Below are 22,835 nucleotides of genomic sequence, written 5' to 3' on the forward strand. Positions count from 1 at the left end.
GAGGTACTGATTCTCATCCCAGCCGCTTCACACTCGGCTGCAAACCGATCCAGCGAAAGCTGAAGTTCGCGGCCTGATGTCCCCAGTAGGACCACATCATCTGCAAACAGCAGCGATGTGACCCTGAGGTCACCAAACCGGACACCCTCCATCCCTTGACTGCGCCTAGAAATTCTATCCATAAAAATTATGAATAGAATCGGTGACAAAGGGCAGCCCTGACGGAGTCCAACTCTCACTGGGAACGAGTCTGACTTACTGCCGGCCATGCGAACCAAACTCCTGCTTTGTTTGTACAGGGCCTGAATGGCTCGTAGCAAAGAGCCATGTACCCCGTACTCCCGAAGCACCTCCCACAGAATACCCCGGGGAACACAGTCGAATGCCTTCTCCAGATCCACAAAGCACATGTGGACTGGTTGGGCAAACTCCCATGAACCCTCCAGAATCCTGGAGAGGGTGAAGAGTTGGTCCAGTGTTCCACGACCAGGGCGGAACCCGCACTGTTCCTCCTGGATCCGAGGTTCGACTATAAGCCGGACTCTCTTCTCCAGTACCCCTGCATAGACCTTGCCAGGGAGGCTGAGGAGTGTGATTCCCCTGTAGTTGGAACACACCCTCCGGTCCCCTTTTTTAAAAAGAGGCACCACCACCCCAGTCTGCCAATCCAGTGGCACCGCCCCCGATGTCCACGCAATGTTGAAAAGGCGTGTCAGCCAAGACAGCCCCACAACATCCAGAGCCTTGAGGAACTCAGGGCGGATCTCATCCACCCCTGGAGCCTTGCCACCAAGGAGCTTCTTAACTACCTTAGCGACTTCGGCCTCAGTAATGGACAAGCCTATTCCCATGTCCCCAGACTCAGCCTCCTCACTGGAGAACGTGTCGGTGGGATTGAGAAGGTCCTCAAAGTACTCCTTCCACCGCCCAATGACGTCTTCAGTCGAAGTCAGCAGCACACCATCTCCACTATATATAGTGCTAGTGGCACACTGCTCTCCCCTTCTGAGTCGCCTGACGGTTTGCCAGAATCTTTTCGGAGCCAACTTAAAGTCACTTTCCAAGGCCTCACCAAACTCCTCCCATACACGGGTTTTTACCTTGGCGACAACTGAAGCCGCAGATCGCTTGGCCTGTCGATACCTGCCAGCTGCCTCTGGTGTCCCACAGGCCAACCATGCCCGGTAGGACTCCTTCTTCAGCTTGATGGCATCTCTCACCTGGGGTGTCCACCACCGGGTTCGAGGATTACCGCCCCGACAGGCACCAACTACCTTACGGCCACAGCTACAGTCAGCCGCTTCAGCAATGGAGGAATGGAACATGGCCCATTCTGAGTCAATGTCCCCCACCTCCCCCGATATCTGGTCAAAGTTCTGACGGAGGTGTGAGTTGAATATCAATCTGACAGGTTCTTCTGCTAGACGTTCCCAGCAAACCCTCACTATACGTTTGGGCTTGCCTGGTCTGACCGGCATCTTCCCCCACCACCTGATCCAACTCACCACCAGGTGGTGATCAGTTGACAGCTCAGCTCCTCTCTTTACCCGAGTGTCCAAAACACATGGCCGCAAGTCTGATGACACGACTACAAAGTCAATCATTGAACTGCGGCCTAGGGTGTCCTGGTGCCATGTGCACTTATGGACATCCTTGTGTTCAAACATGGTGTTCGTGATGGACAAACTGTGGTTTGCGCAGAAGTCCAAAAACTGAACACCACTCGGGTTCAGATCAGAGAGGCCATTCCTCCCAATCACACCCCTCCAGGTCTCACTGTCATTGCCCACGTGAGCATTGAAGTCCCCCAGTAGGACAATAGAGTCTCCAGGAGGAGCACCTTCAAGCACCCTTCCCAAGGACTCTAAGAAGGCTGGGTACTCTGAACTGCTGTTCGGTGCATAAGCACAGACAACAGTCAGGACCCGTTCCCCAACCCGAAGGCGTAGGGAAGCTACCCTCTCGTCCACTGGAGAAAACCCCAACATACAGGCACCGAGTCGAGGGGCTATGAGAAAGCCCACACCTGCCCGCCGCCTCTCACCATGGGCAACTCCAGAAAAGAATAAAGTCCAGCCCCTCTCAAGGAGATTGGACCCAGATCCCAAGCTGTGTGTTGAGGTGAGCCCGACTATATCTAGCCGGTATCTCTCAACCTCGCGCACCAACTCAGGCTCTTTCCCCGCCAGTGAGGTAACGTTCCAAGTTCCAAAAGCCAATTTCAGCAACTGAGGATCAGAACGCCAAGGCCCACGCCTTTGGACACTGCCCGATCCACAACGCACCGAACCCCTACTACTGCCCCTCCCATTGGTGGTGGGTCGATGGGAGGGGTTTACTGTTTATATTGTTTATTATTATAAGCTAACATTACAGAGCTAATGGGGTTAACTATCACTGAAACTTACATTATGAATGCAGTAATGTTATAATGTTGAAAGAAATGGCAGAAAAAAGGGCAATATAAATCATGTTTCCATCCTCTACAGTTATGCAAAGACACTTCAGATAACAGACTACTGTGATACGGGGCTGCAACTCCTCCCACCTGTTCCACAGCCAACAAGAGGCACTTTCTGCTGCTTCCCCAACATGCAAGCTGTTTTTCTCTCCCTTGCTGCTAATCCCAGAGTCATAAATGTCTCCCACACCGACTGACTTGAATCCCCTGCAGTCAACCTCAACTGGAAATTGTCAGGTCTGCATTACTGGACCAGGTCCTGGTACTTGGTGGGTTTCCTCTGTGAGGCCTCTTGCCATCCACCATTTCTCCTCAGATCATTACCATATCAGGCCTTAGGGATGTGTGGTTTCCTTCCCAGAGAGTCTCCCCCTATTGTGACACTTAGAGGAAGCTCTTTTTGGACTTCTTGGAGTAGGTGACTTCTCCCCCTCTACGATGAACAGGACAGACGGGACTGGTCTCGCATGGATTTGACACTTTCCATCTCTCCTGATCCACGATGTGGCAAGTGCAATCTTGCAACCTACCAGCTGTGATCCTCTGATCTTCTCATCGCTAGAGTCCCTGTACAACTTCACAGCCCTGCACTTAGCTACCCCTATCATCAGTGGTTGAAGAGTTCAGTGTGGCAGAGTTCCATCTACAGATCTAATGTGTAGCCCTACTAAAGTTGGAATTTCACGCCTACCCTCTAAATTCTTTCTCTCTGATGATATAGGCACTTCGTAGATTGCCAGTAGCCTTCCCGTGCTGTCTACGGACCATGCTGGGAGAGCCTTGTAAGCCCACCTTCTCTGTCTTTCCTAGCCATCTGTCTTTTTCTGTTCTAAATACACTGCTTCTGTTAGTGAGCAAGACATTCTACCAGTTCCCTAAGCATTTTATTGGGGTTTCCCTCAATTGATCGTCTCACCTCCCCTAGTGCTTGGATCTGTAATTCTGGTCACTTTCCCATTTCTGATCGCCATGCTTCTTAACTTCCTTGGTTTGAACTTCATTCTTGAATTGATTATTATTATGTATATAGAATTGGTAACCAATAATTGTAATTATCTGTTTATAGTAATTTCTTTTCAGAATATGTATAAAATTCAATATCTGCTTTGCAAATGAAAGGAATTCTGGATATTGTATTTTATAACATTCCTAACACCACTAAGTCAAGTGACCCTTATTAGTCCCTCAATTGGGAAATTTCACATCTGCATTTAACCCATCTGTGAAGTGAAACATCACATACACACTAGTGAGCACACACACTAGGGAGCGGTGGGCAGCCCTATCTGCAGCTCCTGGGGAGCAGTGGGGGGTAAGGTGCCTTGCTCAAGGATACCTCAGTCATGTGCTGTCAGCTCTGGGGATTGAACTGGCAACCTTCTGGTCACAGGGCTGGTTCCCTAACTTCCAGCCCATGACTGCGCTACAACTTTGTCACAAATTTTTCAATCATCTATCAAAGGTACATCTAACCTTTTCTTCATTTTGACAAGCTTCTTATAAAATGAATCCAAATGTATAAACATGTACAGTATTGGAATCATGTAAGAATCATTTTGTGAATGTATCTGCAGCAGAATTGCTGTTATATTATTGAAAATACGGTTTGTAAACCTTTAGACAGAAGTACTTAAGAAGATGTGCTCTGCTTCAGGGTTTTGCATTTGATCGGCTTTATTTGATGCACGACTAGTTAAGCAGCTTCTTGGTTTTTAGTTTTTATTGTCAAACTTATTTGAATAAAGGCCATTAGGTAAATACTGCTTTTGAGGTGAAACTGCATCTCCAGACTATACAAAAGCAAAAGAATCGGAGAGAGAGAATACTAGATCACAACATTCACCAATACAGCTCTTCAGGATTGACTCACATCCAAAACCTGCTCTGGACCTATGCTTATTCTTACAAATGTACAAAGGCTCATATCATTTGGTATTTTACTGTAAATAATAGTTCTATCACATTAGTTTTTTTGAATCTACTATCTTAATATTGATTCTATTCAATGTAGTTTTAAATCTTTTTTAATGCAACTTATAGTCTGTGTACTTGTCTGGTCCATTGTTGTTTTGTATGTGCAAAGTAAATTGATTCTGATTATGAAGTAAATGAGATTCTAAAACACCAAAAAAGAATCTATATTTATTAGGGTATATAGCATGATGGAATACTTTATACAGCTGTACTGCCACACAGTTTTTACCAAAAAGAACAGCAAGGTAAAGCTTGTCTACTGTTTAGTATCCCCAAAACCTGAAGAGAAGATCACACAGTGAATAAAAAAAATTGGAATTGTTTTCCTGTTTTCACGTCGTATAAATAAACTGCTTACTTGTGCACTCTACATTTGGTCTTGCCCATCCTATTGGTTGTGTCACCCTCACAGACCAGTAAGTCACACGTAAAAAACCCAAAACCTCAACTCACTGCCAAAGACATGCAGGAAGATGTGGCTAGTAAAGGAACAATGATGCACTGGTGTATGGTGCAATGTTGTTGCATAAATACTGTCTAAATAGAAAGATTATCAGAAGGTAACCTTAACTGTAAACTCATCACAAATGTCAATACCTGAAGTTTGCAAACAACTCTTAGATAAACCAGAGGTATTTTGAAATCAAGTTCTATGGTCTTATGAAATCACCAGTGAATGAGAGAGTGCCCAAACCTTTGCGCACACACCATAATTTATTTTAGTGTTTTTCATATATTCAATGTTGCAAATAATTGGTAATCTTGCATTTTAGTTGGTAGAAATGTAAACAATGTATTAACCTAATTAATGCATTTTTTAGGAAACCATTGTAAATAAAATCCAGGCCCTTCCTGCTGTGAGGCGACAGTGTGCCACTGTTGATTCATTTAAGTTTTAATAGTGAGGCAGTGAATACTGAAACTGTGCAGGACAGTGGCTCTCCAGGACTGGAGTTGAAAACCATTAGGCTGTGGTACATAAAAGGACAATGTGGCAACAAAAAAACAAAAAAAGAGATCAAACCAGCAAAACTATAGTACTGAAAGAATTACGGTACTCATTACTCAACAGGAAATGTCTATAAAAATATCAATCAAGTACACATGTTTGACCGAAATTATTTTAATGTGAATATGTGTGGTGGCAATGTCATTTTATGCAACAGTTAAAAAGACAACAAAATTTTTATATTAACTACAAATTCAACGGGGTGGTACAGTGTAGTGGGTGACACCTCTGACTTCCAAGCTGTCGACTGGGGTTCAGTTCCCATCTGGGTGAGCACCCTACGTTATACCAATACGAGTCCTTGGGCAAGACTCCTAACACTACTTTCACATACCTGTCTAAAATGACCAAACTGTAAGTCGCTCTGGATAAGAGTGTCCGCCAAAATGCCATAAGTATGAAAAGTACTGAAATCTCTACTTGTGTATTTATTTCATTTTAGCACAGACAGACATAAAATATACATATTAAAAGCCACTACACAAATAAACAACATAAAAAAAGCAAAATGTTCAGACTATAACACATAAAGACACTGTAACATTTGTCCTCATAGAATGAGCAAACAGTGACAGTAGGCAGGTTACTTTTCATTTTGGAAAAGTGAAAGTAGTATTTTATTCAGTAAGTCTGCGAGTAAGTCTGTGTATTACATTCTGAAACACAAGTGCCTAACTCTGTGCATGTTGTTAAGAATGTGACTGAGAAGAGAAACCTGGTCACTGGAAATCACAGTGGCAGCATCACTCTCCCATTCAATCACTCTCATTCACTCATTCTTTCAAACACACACAACAGAAACGGTGTATCCACCATCATCCACTAATGCACACACTTCAAGCTCAATATCTGACCAACTCTTCATTTTGTTAGGGGAGCTCTCTGTCCAGCAGCTAAAACATAACTGCCTATCTCAGCCTCTGTTTTCTGTTTCTGCCGAGTGTCCTTTGGATAGAGCTCTAGTTTGGATTTGATGCTATTCAAAAGTCTAAACTTTAAATCTGGCTTGAAATCTTTTATGTTACTGTATTAGTGTTACTTCTGCTGTCTGTTACTGCATTTGGTTGACAAAACCTGATTCTTATTTGGATTAATCTGCTGCATGACATACCATTTTACTCCTACTGTACAAAAGCATTAAAGCTGGCATTAATATTAAAGTCAAAATATTGATATCAATTCAACACAAACTGACACACACACACACTGTTTTATGCACTTGCCCTTTAACATTTTGTCCAATTCTCTGCTGAAAATCAGTCTCTAAGTGTGAAGAATCTGTGCCTGTAGAAAAAACTAATCATAAATCACCTGTAAGTTCATGTAAGCCCACTTCCAATCAGCTCTTTATAGTCAACACATATTGCACTAACATGAAATAATAAACTATACTGTAAAATGGTATAAATTGTAAACCTATTGGTCTCTGAGCATTTTTCATTCACAATCTGTTGTGAGTCTATCCTATTACAATGAAGGAATGAGTGGTATGGCTTATGTTATTGAAACACCCAGTTGTACTAAAGAATGTTTTTTTTTTTCTTCATTTAAGCCCAACCCATTGGCACAGTATATACAGTGAAGTCAACAGAATCAATACAATTTTTAACACACACATCAATTGAATCTCAACCGCAGAATCAAAAATTAAATAAAATCTGACAATCGGTATAACTATAACCATAGGGTGCATGATGCAAACAATGACATATTAACATTAAGACTTAAACATAAGGCACATATTCACACGCTTTGTATTTTTGCTGTATTAAAAATGTTTTGTACCAAGAAACCCCTTAACATATTGCATAGAATTTCACATTTTGTGTATGATATTACATTTACATTATAAAGATTTAGAAAAAGACTCAAATTTGAAATCTAATGACTGTGCAAATTATAGTGAGTGCAAATAATTGCAGTCAGGTAATAACTGTCTGAAATCTGGCATAGACAATAATTCTTTTACCATTAAAAGACTATTTTATACATTACATTCCAAAAATTAAGTTCTATTCTAACAAAATGTTAATAATTACATGTTGCATGTTTGCCACCCAATCCCCTGCCCTTGTGCTGTGGCCATAGTAATGGCCCTACTGATGACTTTAAATACCTGCTTTTTTCTGCTCTCAAAAGACAAGAGTGTCTCCAATGAATCTGCATTCAGATAAGATATAATTTACTTTTTAGATGCCAAACATCTGCAAGAAGAATGACTTCATCATGAATACTACTACCTGCCCCATTGCTCTCTATTCACATGCATGCTGTCTGGAGAGAGAGTAAAGGAACAAGGAATACTTCTTTCCAGTTAGGCTTCTACAAGACCAGAAGTTCCCAGTCAGAGTGCTGGAGTCCTCACTATACAGTGTTATGCTTTTATTTTATATAAAGCAGCTCATGACGGACATGTGCTAGGTAGGTCAAAAAGACAAACAAAAAAAATAGGCTTTCCTTAAAGGGACAAACTCTGTTTACTCTGGTACTTTTGTTTGTTTTTTCAACCCCACCCGTATTCAGTCAAGCCCCGCCTTCAGCGCTCTGATTGGGTCCTTCAATATGCCCTCCTCTGAAAAAACTAGGTTTTAACCAGTTTACCTACAAAGTTGCTCACAAAACCTTTTATACTAACGGTGAATTTAATTTTTAAAAAATGAAATTTCATTTTGAAAATTCTTTAATAGTTGTATAAGGGTTTCAGAGGAGGGGACCCCTGTTTTTCCATGAGCGTCAACAATGTGGGAACAATACTGCTCGATCTGTTTGTCGTCAGTACTGATGTTATTAAAACGTGAATAAAACTGGATGTTCTAGCGTTCATTGTTTATCAGACGTGTATCGAAATGATATCAAATAAACGTCAATCTAAAGACTTTAAACCAGCAAAGTAAACTGTTCCGCCTTTTTCCGTGACCGCGAGATTCCCGTGTGAAGCCTCTTCGTGCCATGTGGTGGCGCTGATTCTGTAGCTATAACTTTCTCCAACTGCACTAAAGCGGAGAAGCAGAAGATTGTGTTGTGGTCAGCTGTCCACGCCTCCGCGCTCGTACATTGTTGATGGAGAAACAGAAAGAAGAGCTGAGCTGCTGAAGGTAGGAAGCTGTCCGACACTTTAACGCTCACTGTTCTTCATTCACTCTGAGACAAACAGCTGGAGACACATTTGAGTTCTGAAAGTAAGATTTAATGTAGATTAATAAACACAAATTCACCTTCATTCACACTTGGCTGAGTAACGCGAGCTGTTGAGCCAAAATATTTGGTGAAAAAAATCATAGAAAACGATAAAAGTCTTTGTTGGCTCCTGGTGCTGTCGAATAGTCAGTAATGGTAGTTATTTTGTGTTTCACTGGGTTGATACACAATGCAAGAGATTGTAATGGTTTGCAAGGGTGTTTTGAGACTGGTTATAGATCAATTCGATGGTTCCATAATGGAACCTAATAGGTTCCACAGGAAATCAGTGGTCTCTAATGATAACCTTTAAGCCAATTCTCATTAAAAAGCAAAACCACCAGGTTTCAGTTCTGATGGATCTAATGGGCTTCTTTCAGCAGGACTGGCAAACGTAGAGCAGAGTTTCTGATTGCAAGTCTGATTACAAAGTCCTTTAGATAAAGCAGATCTTATTAACCATTCACTTATAAAAACAATATGCAAAAAAGGATTGTCATATTAGACATATATCTGTAATCAATGTAGATGCATTGACTGACATGCTGATTATCCAAGAGGGGTATAATTATATGTACAAATATGATGAGAAAATCACAGTTTCTTCTAGAACTATATAATGTGCTTGCCGAGAGCTGTTGATGTCTGGTTGGGTGTTTCTTGTTAATTTGTTGGTAGATTAAGAGCTAGTAGCATGTCTATGGTGGGTGTTTAAGGTCTGCCTAGAGAGGGGTGCATTGTCTTGAGAGCCATTCAGGTGCTTGATGGTCTACATCAGATGTTCACAGTCTCAGTCCTGGAGACGTAATGCTCTTCATATTTTTGTATTTTCACTACATGACAAATGATCAGTTTAACGAAGCACTCTACATAAAAGGAAGCATAACACTGTATGGGGTCTCCAGGACTGTGACTAGGAACCTTGTGTCTAGTTGTATTCTTTTAATGAAAACCAGTAGTCCTTGGTTTGTATTTTAGTGATTCTGTATATCAGTAATTCTTTCTGCAGATATTTGAGGTCTGAATGGCATCTGGTTCATTCATTAATTCATTGGTCTTGTTGTTAGAGGTAAAAACATGCATTTTTTTGAAGTAGTCACTTGGGCCATTCCATGGCAATAATGCGGAGTGGGGCTTTAGGTGGCAAACATGCAAAATGAAAATAATAATAATAAGCTTCATATCCCTGTATCAGACTATCTTTTGACATTTTTGATGTATAGGATTTTTGATTTAAGAATGTAATGTACAGAAATGACTTTTAATAGTCAGAGAATTCTTATCTAGGCTAGATCTCTGTTATTTGTTACATAATCTACTGACTGTAAGTATTTGTGCTGTTTTGATTCAAACTGAACATGGCATTTCATTTGTATTATTAGGATATATAGATGTATATAAAGAGAGACAAAAGGCAATATTTGATTCTTTGTGATATAGCTGTGTCTCAATACAATTTGTTTATAATGCAGCAAAACTAAGCAGTGCTTAAATTTGTGTTACATCATGTTCATGTGTTAATGTTTACATGTCAGTGCTTGCATCATGTACACTAGGTGTATAATTATTCATATATTTAAGTTTGATCCAATTTTAGATTTTAAGGTCAAGATTCAATTACTTATTTAATAGTTTTATGCTGATTGTTCAAATTATATTTTATGCAGACTGTTTGGGCTTAAATGGGGAAAAAGTTCTTAGGATTTTTTTAAACACTTGCCACATTGATCTCTAACAAAATACCCCTCAATCACAACTTCTAGAATTTTTAAGCTCACCAGACATAAATTCTACTCTGTTGAGTGTAAAGGTGGCAATAGTATAAGCCGGATGCACTCGAATGATTTCAAGAAAAGATGGCAAATGAGAAACACTCCAGAGATTATACAGTTTTACAGCGCATTGTGTTGCTTCATGTTACAGTTTGTGTTAGACTAAACAGAGACAACAGCTAAAGGAAAATGGATTCTGAGATCCTCAGATTCAAGAACTGATTTTCAGCAGAGAATTGAATAAAGCTTTGCTAAGAGCATAAAGCCGTGTGGGTATGTGTATTAAGTGATGATGGATAAATAATAATATATTAACTATGACATTAATGCCAGCTTTGATGCCTTTCTACAGAGTTAATTTTGTGCCAAATGTTTTAAATAAAATAATAAAATTCACAAACAAAATATGTATCAAAATATTCTAAATATGTTGCAACTAAAGACTTAATCACACATTATGATATACAACCCCCAATTTCAGTGAAGTTAGGACGTTGTGTAAAACCTTTTCAACCTACATTCAATTGAATACACTACAAAGACAAGATATTTAATTTTCAAACAGATACATTTTATTGTTTTTTGCAAATATTCACTAATTTTGAATTTGTGCCTGCAACACGTTCCAAAGAAGTTGAGACGGGGCAACAAAAGACTGGGAAAGTTGAGGAATGCTCAAAAAACACCTGTTTGGAACATTCCACAGGTGAACAGGTTAATTGGAAATGGGTGAGTGTCATGATTGGATATAAAGGCAGTATGACTGAAAGGCTCAGTCACTCACAAGCAAGGATGTGAACAACTGCGTGAGCAAATAGTCCAACAGTTTAAGAACGTTTCGCAATGTGCAATTGCAAGGAATTTAGGGATTTCATCATCTACAGTCCATAATATAATCAAAAGATTCAGAGAATCTGGAGAAATCTCTGCAAGTAAGCGGCAAGGCAGAAAACCATCATTGAATGCCTGTGACCTTCAATCCCTCAGGCGGCACTGCATTAAAAACCGACATCATTCTGTAACGGATATTACCACATGGGCTCAGGAACACTTCGGAAAACCACTGTCAGTGAACACAGTTCGCCGCTCCATCTACAAGTGCAAGTTAAATCTCTGCCATGCAAAGCGAAAGCCATATATCAACAACACCCAAAAACGCTGCCGGCTTCTCTGCGCCTGAGCTCATCTGAGATGGACTGATGCAAAGTGGAAAAGTGTCCTGTGGTCTGATGAGTCCACATTTCAAAATTGTTTTTGGAAATCATGGATGTCGTGTCCTCCAGGCCAAAGAGGAAAAGGACTGTCCAGATTGTTATCAGTGCAAAGTTCAAAAGCCAGCATCTCTGATGGTATGGGGGTGTGTTAGTGCCCATGGCATGGGTAACTTACACATCTGTGAAGGTACCATTAATGCTGAAAGTTACATACAGGTTTGGAGCAACATATGCTGCCATCCAAGCAACGTCTTTTTCAGGGACGTCCCTGCTTATTTCAAGACAATGCCAAGCCACATTCTGCACATGTTACAACAGTGTGGCTTCGTAGGAAAAGAGTACGGGTACTATACTAGTCTGCCTGCAGTCCAGACCTGTCTCCCATTGAAATGTGTGGTGCGTTATGAAGCGCAAAATATGACAACGGAGACCCCGGACTGTTGAGCAACTGAAGTTGTACATCAAGCAAGAATGGGAAAGAATTCCACCTACAAAGCTTCAACAATTAGTGTCCTTAGTTCCCAAACGCTTATTGAGTGTTGTTAAAAGTAAAGATGATGTAACACAGTGGTAAACATGCCCCTGTCCCAACTTCTTTGCATTCACTTGCACTCTCTAGTGGTCAACTGATTTGTTTTGACAGGTTTTCTGAACACATAGCCACACCCACTCGGTGAGCCATGAACATGGTGGAGCATTTCTTACTGAGAGTAGTATTAGCATAGAGGATTGTGCTGACATGTCTGACCTTATGAGCAGTATTCGTTATATTTGTTAATGTAACATGAGCTCAGGGTTTTCTGTCACCCTGTGTAAAATTGGAAATTGAAGTATATTAGCTAGGTAAACTTTGCTGTTTGCAGCTGCTAGCGCAACCTAGCATAGCTGTGTCTGCTAAAGAGCTAACAAGGTGAGCTTTGCAGCTGTTTAAATCAGGTTTTACTTACAGACCTACAATTCTACATGGTTTCAGCTATTTCTTACATTAAAACATCTGATCCAGCTCATCAACTGATTATCAAGCCCTTTATGAGCTGAATCAGTGTGTTGGGTCAGGGAATTGTTGAATCCACGATGCTACAGGGTTGAGGGAATTAATGCAGTACTGACCTAAGTTTGTTTTTCAACTCGCATATTAGGTTATATCATTTTACCCAGGTCAACACAGGACCCATGAACCTGTGTAACAATAATTGTTTAAAAGGAATATGATAAACATTGCCAAGAATGTTGGATATGCCAGTAAAATGCCGCCATTCATCCTGAGTGGATACATGTTCAGAAGACCTGTCACTCCAAATAATTTGACCAATAGACAGCGCAGATGAACGCCCTTTTCTAAGACCTGCCCCCTGTTAAAAAGTGCCAAAAGTCAGATGCAAAAGAAAGATTCCAGAAACAAATTTTATTTGACTGCATTTCACCAAGATACGACTGAATCAATGAATATGAAAATTCCTTATTATTTCTTCCGAGGAAGATTTATTCTCATTACTGTCTCCTTTCCTTTTCTCTTATTAAAATATGTGTAAGTCTATACTACTGACACTATAGGATAATGTAATAATAACACTTATTTGTTCTGAATATAGATGTAATTCATTCAGCTCTTACCTTTACCATGGATACAGCAATATAATTAATATTAAGTTTGATATTACATGTGTTATTTATATGCCAATTTGTAGAGTTTGAGTAATTAGGGAATTAGCCTTCCACATCAGACGTGGTTTATTCTTTCTTTACACTGCCAGGTGATGAAAGTGTGGCATTCATGATTTGAATCAGATTACTTTTGCTGCATTGCAAATTGACATATATATTTTTTTTTCTTCTTCCAGAAATGCCAGCTTAAGCGTGCTTTTGTACACGTCAGGACATTCCAAAAAATGTTAAGCTGCTGAAACTAAGAAAATGGCATCCAGACGATGTGCCAGTACTCAGCAAATATCATATGGTAACCTCCACATGAACACATCCCACAGTCAAACACAGAAACGAAGCAAGGAGAGAACTCACTACTGCTTGGAGTGTGGGAAGAGTTTTACTCGACAGAGTACTCTCAAAATACACCAGCGCATTCACACAGGAGAGAAGCCGTATCACTGCTCAGAGTGTGGAAAGGGTTTTAGTCACCAGAGTATTCTCCAACAACACCAGCGCATTCACACAGGTATTAAACCATATCATTGCTCAGCATGTGGGAAGAGGTTTACTGTACAGAGTCATCTCCAAGAACACCAGCGCATTCATACAGGAGAGAAGCCATATTACTGCTCAAAGTGTGGAAAGGGTTTTACTCAGCAGAGTAATCTTAAAACACACCAGCGCATTCACACAGGAGAGAAGCCGTATTACTGCTCAGAGTGTGGGAAGAGTTTTAATTGTCAGAGTAACTTTCAACAACATCAGCGCATTCACACGGGAGAGAAGCCGTATCACTGCTCAGAGTGTGGGAAGAGTTTTACTCAGCAGATTACTCTCAAAATACACCAGCGCATTCACACAGGAGAGAAGCCGTATCACTGCTCAGAGTGTGATAAGACTTTTAATCGTCAAAGTCATCTACATCAACATCAACGCATTCACACAGGAGAGAAGCCATATCACTGCTCAGAATGTAGGAAGAGTTTTAATCGTCACAGTACTCTCCAAGAACACCAGCGCAGTCACACAGGAGAGAGGCCTTACCACTGCTCAGAGTGTGGGAAGAGTTTTAATCGTCAAAGTACTCTTCAAGAACACCAGCACATTCATAGAGGACAGAAGCCATATCACTGCTCAGACTGTGGAAATGGTTTTAATCGTCAAAGTCATTTGCAGCAACACCAGCTTATTCACACTGGAGAGAAGCCGTATCACTGCTCAGACTGTGGGAAGAGTTTTAGGCATTCAAAGACTGTGGTAACACACAAGTGCACTAAGAGCGGTGGTGGAAATGGGCAGTAATGTGTAACCTTAATACAAAGTAAAATTCTGTAGGATTTCAGACTTTTTTTAAGGGAAAACCACATATTGTTATTAACACTATTTCTAAATATGACCATATAATAAAATAGAATTTCCTTTGATGAACACCAACTCATACTCTAAATGAGAAGAGGAAGCACTTCAGATAAAAAAAAAATTGGTTTCATTTGTAATATATGTTGAAAATTAAAAAGCTCCTCATTCAATGATATTTTGTCCTTCCAAGCTAGTATGGTGTTTCTGGTGCAATGATGGATGTTTTGACAAACATATGACAGCCGACTTGTTTCCTGGAGTCCCTCTTTTGCTTCTTTGATTACTACATAGGAATTAATAGGCTTGTTGCAAGGAAAGTTCCACCTTGTCTGCTTTTTTAATATGTAGATGTTTTCTGTATACTGTATGTGAATATACTGTATATTGACTCTTTAACTGTATATTAAAGAGTAGGAAGGACTACAAGCCAGCAAGCTCTCTGATGTACTGGTGACCTCTCCTCAGTATGGCTTACTCATGCCCATTTTATGTAGCATAAAGTTGCATACAGGCCAGGAATTAATATGAGACATATTAAACAGGCCAAACAAGTAAACAGAGTATAAAAATATTAAAAGAAGAAAACACAGGTAAATAATGAAAAACAAAAATACAATAAACAAACAAAATAAGAGATATAAAAGATCTGATGTAAAATGAGCAAAAGAGATTAATTTGAATATGTACCATGTGAATATGTACTTATGTGCAGAGTCTTAATAAGTGAACAGTGTATATTACAGGATATGGCGTTTGTATAAACCTATAAAAGTGTATAAAAAAGCATTTTTGATTACATTTCAGTGTAAGTTTGTTATATTCTTAAGGATAATTTATATGTTTGTATTTCTTTGTATATCTGTGATGTTATAGCTGTGGTTGGTGTCATTGTGCTTATCACGCTTTGCTGTGTCACTAGTGCAGCAACCAAAAAAAAAAAAAACAAACACTGAGTGATAAACTATATATATTTTTTTAATGTTGTGATCTAGCGCTCTCTCTCTAGTTCTCTTTGCTTGTGCAGTGCACAGATGCAGCTCTGCAGGATATTTCACTTCAAAAGCAGCATTAACATGAGTTAACCCTTTAGACCCCATCAGAATCCTAAAACATTGTGCATCCCTGACAGTTTTCAGGAAAAATGGCAATTACGAGTTCATTTTAAAGATGAGTCCCATCTCTTTAATATAAAAGGAAAACCAAGGGATAGAAATGTAAACAAAGCCAGGTGCATCACAAAACATTTAATGGATAGTGGCGTTAAGCCTGTACAAGGCGGTACAGGAGTCATGGTCCCCCAGGAGGATTTATTAAGTGTTTTTTTTTTTTTTTTTTTTGTGAACTTTTAGAGCAGCAGCAACCGGAAAATGTATCATAAAATTTGCTCAAACTTGCACACAGTAGATCATGGTGTTTTAATAATATGTCATTTTTATTAAACTCAGATTTACCACAACTCAAGGAAATAACGAGAGATCAATCTTTTTTTGTTGTGGTTGTAACTAGTGAAAATCTCATCAACCTCGTTTTCGACAGAGATGCCACATTTGAACATTCATCTATTTATTGAGAATTTGAATGATATAAAATTGATTGTTTGCTGCTCACTTGCATAAAGTTCATCCATAGTGACAGACCAGAGGGATGTGTATATATTGTCATCTCGTCTCATTATAGCGCAGTATGACGCATTCTGTGCAATGTAAAGTATTTAAAGTTTTTAATGGAAAATAGACAAATCATTTAGCATGACGTCACCGCTCACATTATGTATATGCTGCTCAAAATTTCAGCACCCCCAGCTTAAAACAGGGCAATATATTCAGCATATAGGGCAGGGTATTCAGTATTCAGCCATCACTACTTTTTATTATTTTTTATTTATTTATTTATTTATTTATTTAAGTATTTTGCCCAACCTCCGCCTATGAGGCTTTGCCCCAGCTGCACTTCAAATAGTCTGACCACATCTCTGTATTCCTTTTATATCATACAGACAACTCCTCAAGCAAGCTCACTCAGTAAGTAAAACTGTTACAGCAGTTCACAACTGCTTTAAAAGTACAAACTGAGATGTGTTTAGAAATGCTGCTTTTAGAAAGGGCTCTACTATTGATATAGAGGATCATGCTTGTACATAAGCATAATTCACATTCACTAAGATCACTGTTGTAAGAAATATCCCAACCAAAAAAAAAAAAACCCAGATAAACTGTGAAGTCCAGTTGCGCTTGTTCCCATGAATTTGTCTAAGACAACAATAAAGGCTACCAGATAACCAGATATGACCTGTATAAATCTATCAAAGAGGCCAAGAGAAAGTATAGATTGAGCCTGGAGGTATGAAACATCACCACAGACTCCCAGTGCTTATGGCACAGCCTGAAACACATCATATGTAGAAGAAAACAAATACAAAGAAGGCAGCTGGCACAGATGACATCCCCGGGCATGCACTCAGGGTTTGCTCATCAGCGCTGGCTGATGTGTCAATTTGTCCCCTGTGCAATCCCCCACCACTGTGCGCCTTCCAAAGAAAAGCACCATGACCTTCCTAAATGACACCCGAATTGCATCTGCAACACTGGCACATCATGACATATACTTTTATTAGGTACGGGGTGACATACCAGAGCCAGTTTAAGGGGAGCCTGGCTACTTTCTATTCTCCCATTATATCAAAAACCCTGACTGTAAAACAAGCCTAAAACTAGAGAGCTGCACTATTTCAACTTTTTTTTAATGCAGAAATAGTTGTCCAAGGAGTCCAGTAGCCCATTCATTTTAGACTTGCTCAGGAGTGCCGTGCCTTCTAGCATTTGACAAATCTGGAAGACATTACTGAGTGGGAATTCTCTGGGTGCAGTTGCTCGCTGCTAGGCTCTGCAATTATTTACAATTGAGCTTAATCCTCATTAGTTAGAAGCTCAGCCAGATACAGAGTGGACAGTGTATTGAAAATAGCATTGAGCCTAGTAAAATGGGTTGTGTTTCTGGTCATTATTTTTACATGTATATGAAAAGTCTGAATTTATATTCTTACAGAAGTGTTATTTCAGATTTTTGAATGCAGTGCGATTTGCTGGATCACACTTGGTGCTGCCTGGAAAAATGTCTAGCTTGACAGCTCTCTTCTCAGCTCCTCCTCTGCATGCAACCAGCTACTCTTGTCAACAATTGAGGCAAGGCACAGTTCATCTCCAACAAACCCAATCTCTGGCTGCACAGCTGAGGCAGCTCCCTGGTCGAGCTAAACTATACTGTGCCTTTGGAGACATGATGGCACAGTTGAATGATGAAGAATTAATCTTAATAAGCTATAGATGATTTGGACTAATAATGTACATTTATTTGGGAAGGGAGGGATAAATATTTGGTAGTGATGAAGCTCCCCTAAAATTGGCCTAGTGATGCCCGTGGCCTGATGGACACTTGGACCACACATCTGAAAACACCTGTCTGTTACAAAATTTAATCTTGGGAGAGATCTTGCTGATGCAGGATGACCACTTTGTCTTTTGCTACGGTCACTCTTGTCATATGGTAAGATTTGAAGGTTAACCTGCTACATTTACTACAGTGTTGCCATTTTAGTATGATTGGGCTTCAATATGACTTTTACACAGTTGTTTCCGTTTCAGTTAATGAGTTTAATTCAATCCGTGCATAACATTATTGATTGTTAATACCTGTTTGCATGGTTTGTTTAAACCTGCGATGGGTTACATGCCTAGAAAGATCAGATTTGTTCATCTGGAGAGTGGTCTGTTGCTTTAACAACATAAAAAAAATCCAGTGACTAGATATCTAATCTAGAAGACTACAAATAATCACAACTCAGAAAACTAAAGTGCCTAAAATGTTTGCAAGCATTGTATGTCACTCTCAGTCTGTTTCATAAACGGGGAGTCTGCAACTTCATACTGCAAGTTAAACTTTTTGCTTTTAGAAAAATGTGCACAAATCTTTATTGTGAACATTTTCCCCATGTTAACAAAAATATTTCAGTTGTAAATATGAAAAAGAATGCAGTTCCCCACCTGGACATAACCATAACCTTTCTACGAATTTCCCCTCAGTGTTCAGTGAAACAGAATGCATGCACCACTGAGCATCAAGGGGAAGAAGTTGGAAAAGGTAAGCATCAAATGTGTGTCCACAGAGCTTAGGATCTCACCTGGTCACTCAACACGTCACACATTGTCAAAAAGACTCAACAACACCTCAATTTCCCCACGAAAGATGAAGAAAGTCAACTTGCCACAACAGCTCCTCTGTGATTTCTACAGGTCCACTGCAGAGGGCATCCTGACCAGTTGGACTGTGGTCTGGTATGGCAGTGCCATTGCCGATGAACACAAGGCCCTGCAGAGGATGGTGAAAACTACTCAGCATATCACTCAAGCTGCCTTCCCATGACATGTCAAGGAAAGCCAGCAACAGGTCCTCTGACACCACAAACCCCAGCCACTGCCTGTTTCAACCATATGGAAAGAACATCCGAGCCAGAACTACCCGTTTCCAGAGTAGTTTTTACCCGCAAGCTTAAACTGGTTACATAGCGACACCAACCACAACATGAAAAAACACACTATGGACTGTTACTGATATAAACCCTGATCTACAATGTATGTGTGTATATATATATATATGTGTGTGTGTGTGTGTGTGTGTGTGTGTGTGTGTGTGTGTGTGTGTGTGTGTGTGTATGTACACATATATGTATATGTGTGTATATATATATATATATATATATATATATATATATATATATATATACAGTGGGGAGAACAAGTATTTGATACACTGCTGATTTTTCAGGTTTCCCACTTGCAAAGCATGTAGAAGACTGTAATTTTTATCATAGGTACTCTTCAACTGTGAGTGATGGAATCTAAAACAAAAATCCAGAAAAATACATTGTATGATTTTTAAATAATTAATTTCCATTTTATTGTGTGAAATAAGTATTTGATCATCTATCAACAAGTAAGAATTTTGGCTCTCACAGACATGTTACTTCTTCTTTAAGAAGCCCTCCTGTTCTCCACTCATTACCTGTATTAACTGCACCTGTTTGAACTCGTTACCTGTATAAAAGACACCTGTCCACACACTCAATCAGTCAGACTCCAGCATCTCCACAATGCCCAAGACCAGAGAGCTGTGTAAGGACATCAGGGATAAAATTGCAGACCTGCACAAGGCTGGGATGGGCTACAGGACAATAGGCAAGCAGCTTGGTGAGAAGGCAACAACTGTTGGTGCAATTATTAGAAAATGGAAGAAATGCAAAATAACAGAAAATCTCCCTCGGTCTGGGGCGCCATGCAAGATCTCACCTCGTGGAGCATCAATGATCTTGAGGAAGGTGAGGAATGAGCCCAGAACTACACGGCAGGACCTGGTCAATGACCTGAATAGAGCTGGGACCACAGTCTCAAAGAAAACAATCAGTAACACTCTACGCCGTCAAGGATTAAAATCCTGCAGTGCACGCAAGGTGCCCTTCCTCAAGCCAACGCATGTCAAAGCCCGTCTGAAGTTTGCAAATGACCATCTGAATGATCCAGAGGAGGAATGGGAGAAGGTCATGTGGTCTGATGAGACAAAAATAGAACTTTTTGGTTTAAACTCCACTCGTCATGTTTGGAGGAAGAAGAATGATGAGTACAACCCCAAGAACACCATCCCAACCGTGAAGCATGGCGGTGGAAACATCATTCTTTGGGGATGCTTTTCTGCAAAGGGGACAGGACGACTGCACCGTATTGTGGGAAGGATGGATGGGGCCATGTATCGTGAGATTTTGGCCAACAACCTCCTTCCCTCAGTAAGAGCACTGAAGATGGGTCGTGGCTGGGTCTTCCAGCATGATAACGACCCAAAACACACAGCCAGGGCAACTAAAGAGTGGCTCCGTAGGAAACATCTTAAGGTCCTGGAGTGGCCTAGCCAGTCTCCAGACCTGAATCCAATAGAAAATCTTTGGAGGGAGCTTAAAGTCCGTGTGGCCCAGCGACAGCCACGAAACCTGAAGGCTCTGGAGGAGATCTGTATGGAGGAGTGGGCCAAAATCCCTGCTGCAGTGTGTGCAAACCTTGTCAAGAACTACAGGAAACGTCTCATCTCTGTAATTGCAAACAAAGGTTTCTGTACCAAATATTAAGTTTCTTTTTCTGGTGTATCAAATACTTATTTCACACAATAAAATGGAAATTAATTATTTAAAAATCATACAATGTATTTTCCTGGATTTTTGTTTTAGATTCCATCACTCACAGTTGAAGAGTACCTATGATAAAAATTACAGTCTTCTACATGCTTTGCAAGTGGGAAAACCTGAAAAATCAGCATTGTATCAAATACTTGTTCTCGCCACTGTGTGTATATATATATATATATATATATATATATATATTAAAAAATATAATTACTATAAGAGAGAGAGAGAGAGCGCTCCACTAGCTCATGGGGCTGTATGCACATTACACTTTTACTTAACTGTCTATACTTAGATATACTGTCTATACTAGCTATGCACACACACACATATATATAATGTATATGCTGTCGGAAGAAAACCTCATATCTCCATTTTTTGTCATTTTTCAGTTTTTTGACATAATTTGAAAATGCCTGTTGTCTTTTACATTGTGTGTAAATTTCATGATAAATGGATGAAAAGAAACAGCCCTAAATGACTTGGAAATAATTATGGTTCCATTGACTTACATTAAAATTTAAGCAGGTTTTTTCCTTCTCCTGTAAAGTTACCATTTTGGAGATACGAGGTTTTCTTCTGACAACAACGAGATGAAAGAAAACCGACATTATGTGTATATATATATATATATATATATATATATATATACACCCACATCAAGCTGCTAATACTCATTTACATGCACTTTACACTGTGAATATAACAGTTGCGCTGTTTACAAACACTTAATATAATTTACATGCCTGACCTTGTCTACATCAACATACCGTACACTTCCAATTAAACAAACACTAACAATACAAAACAGCTAAGCTGTAAATCAACAGACTACATATTTATTGCTTAACAATAGTTTGCACTTTAAATTCTTCCACTGCCTTCTCATCTGAAGTTAATGTTCATGCACATAGTCTGTATTTATTTTCTATTAACTTTGTCTTTGTGTCATTTATTGTCTTTGCACTGTTTTTCTCTGCATCGGAGAAATAGCCTGGCAGTGTTTATTATATTATAGTATAATATAAAGATAACAGACCGCAGTGTACTACACAATTCAACAGGTTTAGCTGTAACAGATATAATCAGAGGCAAGAATTTGTTCTTACACGACTTACAGAACATATTATATTAAACTCTTCACTACCTTTCATAAAAAGCATGAAACAGTGGAACATGTTCCGCTTCATTTACCACAGTTAATAACATATTTCACTCAGTTAATGACGGATTTCACTGAGCTTCTGCACATTTACCTCAGTTAATGTCATATTTCACTCAGCTACTACAGATTTACCTCAGTTAATGGTGTATGTAACTCAGCTACTACAGATTTACCTTAGTTAATGTCATATTTTACTCACCTTCTGCAGATTTACCTCAGTTAATCCCATATTTCATTCAGCTAGATTTACCTCAGTTAATCCCATATTTCATTCAGCTAGATTTCCCTCAGTTAATGCCATATTTCACTCAGCTTCTGAAGATATACCTCAGTTAATGGCATATTTCACTTGGCTTCTACAGATTTATGTAGTTGAATGTTGCAGAATTTGAGGAAGATATTATTTTTTCTAGTTCTGACTGCTGAAGCGGACAAAATGTTTCCAGTCTCTCTTCTATAACCACATTTTGTGTTGTTTCAGCCATTTCAACCAGATAATGGGTAGGTTACTGGTATTGGTTGAACTTTTTGGTTAATATTCTCGATATTGTTATTAAAAAAGTCCAAGAAATCATTGCTGCTATAGTTGGTGGGTATTTGAGGTTCAGATCCTGCCTGATTTTTGGTAAGTTTTGCGATTGCACTAAATAAGTACATGTACATGCTAAGGCTGTCCTTCCAAGCAGAGTGAAATACTTCCAACTTGGTTAGTCATCATTTGTGCTCTAATTTCCGTACTGTCTGTTTTAAGGTGTGTATTCATTGTTGTACCATGGAGCAAGCTTTTTCTGTTGCATCATTTTAATTTTTATAGGTGCAATGTTATTTAAAGTT

The 22,835-nt window shown here is 39.6% G+C and overlaps 1 protein-coding gene across 1 annotated transcript in view; it reads left to right on the top strand.

The window, feature by feature from the left end:
• LOC119261556 (zinc finger protein 239-like) overlaps positions 1 to 15,481 on the top strand; it is a 47,449-nt gene extending 31,968 nt beyond the window's left edge. Inside the window, exons 8-9 of the mRNA XM_037531799.1 lie at positions 8,782 to 8,788; positions 13,663 to 15,481. Of these exons, the coding sequence (XP_037387696.1) occupies positions 8,782 to 8,788; positions 13,663 to 14,556 (901 nt within the window). The 3' untranslated portion in view covers positions 14,557 to 15,481. The remainder of the gene's footprint in view (positions 1 to 8,781; positions 8,789 to 13,662) is intronic.
• Positions 15,482 to 22,835: the final 7,354 nt, after the last annotated feature.

This window comes from Pygocentrus nattereri, chromosome 20 (assembly GCF_015220715.1).
Source record: "Pygocentrus nattereri isolate fPygNat1 chromosome 20, fPygNat1.pri, whole genome shotgun sequence".
NCBI lineage: Eukaryota > Metazoa > Chordata > Actinopteri > Characiformes > Serrasalmidae > Pygocentrus > Pygocentrus nattereri.